This window comes from Mycteria americana, chromosome 1, assembly GCF_035582795.1.
Source record: "Mycteria americana isolate JAX WOST 10 ecotype Jacksonville Zoo and Gardens chromosome 1, USCA_MyAme_1.0, whole genome shotgun sequence".
Lineage (NCBI taxonomy): Eukaryota > Metazoa > Chordata > Aves > Ciconiiformes > Ciconiidae > Mycteria > Mycteria americana.
Window position 1 is genome coordinate 204,623,429 of NC_134365.1, and position 3,700 is coordinate 204,627,128.

A 3,700-nucleotide genomic window follows, 5' to 3' on the forward strand; every position below is an offset into this window, starting at 1 on the left:
ATTGCACGAGAAATCCAGAGATTTCTGCTTCAGAACATGCTGGGGAAGGGAATAGCCTAGGGCAGTTTCATGGCAGACATACACTCTTCCTCCCTCGGGCAGAAGGGGAGCATTTTGAATCTGGATTTCCCAAATCCCCTGTAAGTATGGGACAGGTTTGCCCAAGTTTTCCTTGAGAGGATGGGCTTTAGTAGCTCAGCCCAGAAGAGCGTGCATCGCAATAGGACCCTGCAAACCTACTTAGGCATCTAACTCCTGAATCATGGGTTAAGCCTTTGCTCTTTCATCTGTCTATTTTAGCGGACACCTCCCACCCAGCATGTTGGCGTTTGTGAACGTGCTACCTGGGTGTCTAGGAGAGCAGTGGCAAGGCAGTCAAACCAATGAAAGGGAAGATTTCTACAGTTCTGGTCCCCCTCCTACCTCCAGTGATTGCGTGGGGAGGCTATTTAGGGAGATCATCCAGCAAAACCCAAGCAACCTTCCCCTCCACCCCCCTGGCTACCCACAGCTATTTGTTTTGTTGTGTTTTTCATCGGGTTGGTTTCCAGCCAGCCAGCCTCCCTCACCGGGGACTTCGCACTATGACCTGAGGGCTGGCACTGGTGCAAAAGGTGAAACCTGGGAGCTGATGGAGGGGCACTGTCATAGCAAGCTTGGATACTCTGAGCTACGCTATCTCCCAACATGCCTGAATATAAATACAAAAGGCATCAGAATCAGTAAATAATCTGCGTACTATATATCATGTGGTGTTTGGCAATGAGAATAAGGCCAGCGTTGTGGATAGCTTTACACACTTAAGCCTGATCAGGATCCTCATGTTCATCTGGCAGCACCGTGTTGCAGAAGTGACCCCTCTGACTGCAGTGGAAATACTCGTATCATTCATCTGAAGCAAAGGCTCTGAGCGGGGGGAACCCACGGCAGTGCAAGCCTGCTCTGCTGAGACTCTCCTTGAGCTGTATCGATTTAAAGGAAACAAATAGCCATTTCTTTTTGTTCACGTATATAGAAAGTTCTAGCAGTGCCTTGGGCAAAGATAAGATGATGCGGGGATTACAGCTATCTAGGCTGCAGAGCAGTGTGCTTTCTGGGAAGAAACGCTGCAGGGTGGCAGAAATGCTACTCTATATGCTCAGACAGATGGAGCATTAACATCAGCATTGAAAATAGAGGAGGGAAGAGCATGCAGGTGAGTCAGTGGCTCTTTAAAGCAATGGATTGTGCTTTTCAGACATCTTAGTCCCAAACTTTTCTATCCAGCAGATGATCCTGGATTTCAGCAGTCTGTATTTAAATGCAAAGAGTATTTTGTTCTTATTCACTTTCTTTTAAATACATATGAACTTGAGAAGCTGTGGGGACTATAGCTGTATAGGACAGCAACAGCTGTACTGTACTTAAGAAGGTAACTATGTAGACAGGGCTCCGTACACTGGAAATGATCTTGAGGGATCCTGAAATCTGCACACAGACTTCTGCAAGTGGCTCTTTCCTTTTCTTTTCCCCACATCGGGCGTGAAGACACAAACGGGCCAAGAGAAATTCTCGTAAAATCCCATTGAGTCCTAAGGGCTACACACAGCTCTGCTCTTCGCACAGCACCACGTCAGAAGAACTAAAAGAAGCAAATCAGCCCACAGAGCCCACTGTATAAACAGCCTTAACCGAATCCGGCAGCCCAGCTTAGCCCTTTTAAAATATTTTGGGGGTGATGTCAGCACCTGGGTTGCCAATGCACTGGTTGCTCTCCTCCCTCAGCCTACTTTAGTTCCCACACAGGGACGAGGCATCCAGACTGAGTGGGAGATAGGCAGAAGCTGAGAGGGAAATAATATCTGCAGTGACCCAAAGTCCAGAGGCAGAACCACTGGGCTCCATTTACCTCCTCAAGGTAAAAAACTTGGCTTACTTATTAGGTCAGATTTTCTCTTGTCCAAGGACATAGGAGGCTGGCAAAACAACTTGGGAATGTAGGAATTTGTTAACTGCATGCACTGGCTTTTAATATTTAATCTGCAAACTAAAGCAGTTTCTATTTAAACTCTCTGTCTTCATTTGGGTATGGTCCCAGGGCTTCTCTTGTTTGCACCATAGATGTTACAGCCTAACCTGGCTTCTCTGCTAAGATTTTGGTTACGTGGCTGAAATTCTTTGTCTAGAGCTTGTATCTTATTTGTTTAAAGGTTTTAAATTTTATTTATATGGCATACAGATGGGATTAGTGCATGATATTAGTGATAAATTATTCTCATTTCTCTGCATGAACTCCAAGAACATAAAAAATTCAAAACTTGCTGTCACAAAGTAAAGAAAAACAATAACCAACAGAAAAGTTTTTGAATACAACTTGAATGGGATTTCTGAAGTAAGAGCTCTATAGCAGCTTGAAAGTGCGGGGAAGTCAGAAGGTGCTTGAGAAAATGCTATTTCATCTGTAGGATTAACTCAAAAAGCTTATGAAGTTCTTCAGAAATGAAAATGTCTAACCTAAGGTTCTCCTTGTACTTTTAGTGGTAACATAAAAAATTCCATTTTATTAGTCTTTCTTTGTAAGAGAACAGTTTGGACCTAGTTTCTTTAAAAAATGAAACTATGCAAACCAATATAAGAATTTAGAGAAGTCTAACCAGTAGTATATTTACGATATATATCTGTTGACAGTAATAAAGGGGGCTTGGGCATTATTTATTTGAAAATGCTTGTACAAAGCAGCGCTGATTTCCAAGGACTGCTCACCCCGTGCGGTGTATTTTGGGGTGACACTGAGAACGCTCCTTGCCAAATGCTGGAAATCAAAGAAGGTGATAAGCTGCCAGAGATAGATTTTACTTTTTAGCGTCCCCAGTGCTTACTAACTTCTAGCCACTGAAAAAACATTTATTTACACCAATATAAATAGCTCTGCTGAACCTGCCACCTTCATGCATCTGTTCTTCACATATTTTTCTTTTTCCTTAAAAGAGCCTGTGACCTGAAGGTTGAGCTCAAGGACGCTCCCAGGCAAGTCACTGAAGTTTTCCCCTTGATCTGCCTGTTGACCTCTGCTCTCCCCCGATTACTCCCGAAAAATGGAGCGATCCACACAAGAACTTTTCCTCAACTTCATGATTGTCCTGATTACTGTATTGCTCATGTGGCTCCTTGTGAAGTCTTATCAGGAGTAAAAGACAATCAGAAACTCTGGGAGGTGATTTAAGTGTGTGTCTCCACAGACAAAGTAACACCCATAGTAACAGCACACCACTGTGATTAGCTTTCAGTCAATTGAGGATGTCAATTTTTTTTTACTCTCTCATATCTGTTGCCTGTGCTAATGTTTGTGATGGGTCTATGATGGTGTAATTATTTTATTCTGCAGTGATCCAGCTGTAAAATGTAAAATGCAAGGTCCTTAGGAACGGTTCAGCGTGGCTGTCTCCTCTGGTAGTTACTGTGAATGCTGTAACCCCCTGCCCACCATGCCGGCTTGTTTGGCATCGGTGTTAGGTTTTTGACGGTATAAAGCTGCAGTATGCAATGTAACCAACTGTATTAACCAGCGTAGGAGGCACAAACTCGCTTAGCGGAAAGGAATGTGAAACCTCTACTTTCACTTGCTCGTTTCACTTAAATAAAGAACATGTAAAACCACTTTTTGTAGCATTCCTTAGCTCTCTCCCGGCCTGACTGCTGTTCACTGAGAGACCTGCCGATA

The 3,700-nt window shown here is 43.7% G+C and overlaps 1 protein-coding gene across 1 annotated transcript; it reads left to right on the forward strand.

Annotated features, from left to right (window-relative positions):
- The first annotated feature begins 1,762 nt into the window (after window positions 1–1,762).
- Window positions 1,763–3,189, forward strand: SLN (sarcolipin). Its single transcript, XM_075492015.1, has 2 exons — window positions 1,763–1,897; window positions 2,968–3,189. The coding sequence occupies exon 2, from the start codon at window positions 3,075–3,077 to the stop codon at window positions 3,168–3,170; it is 96 nt and encodes a 31-aa protein (XP_075348130.1). The 5' UTR covers window positions 1,763–1,897; window positions 2,968–3,074; the 3' UTR covers window positions 3,171–3,189.
- Window positions 3,190–3,700: the final 511 nt, after the last annotated feature.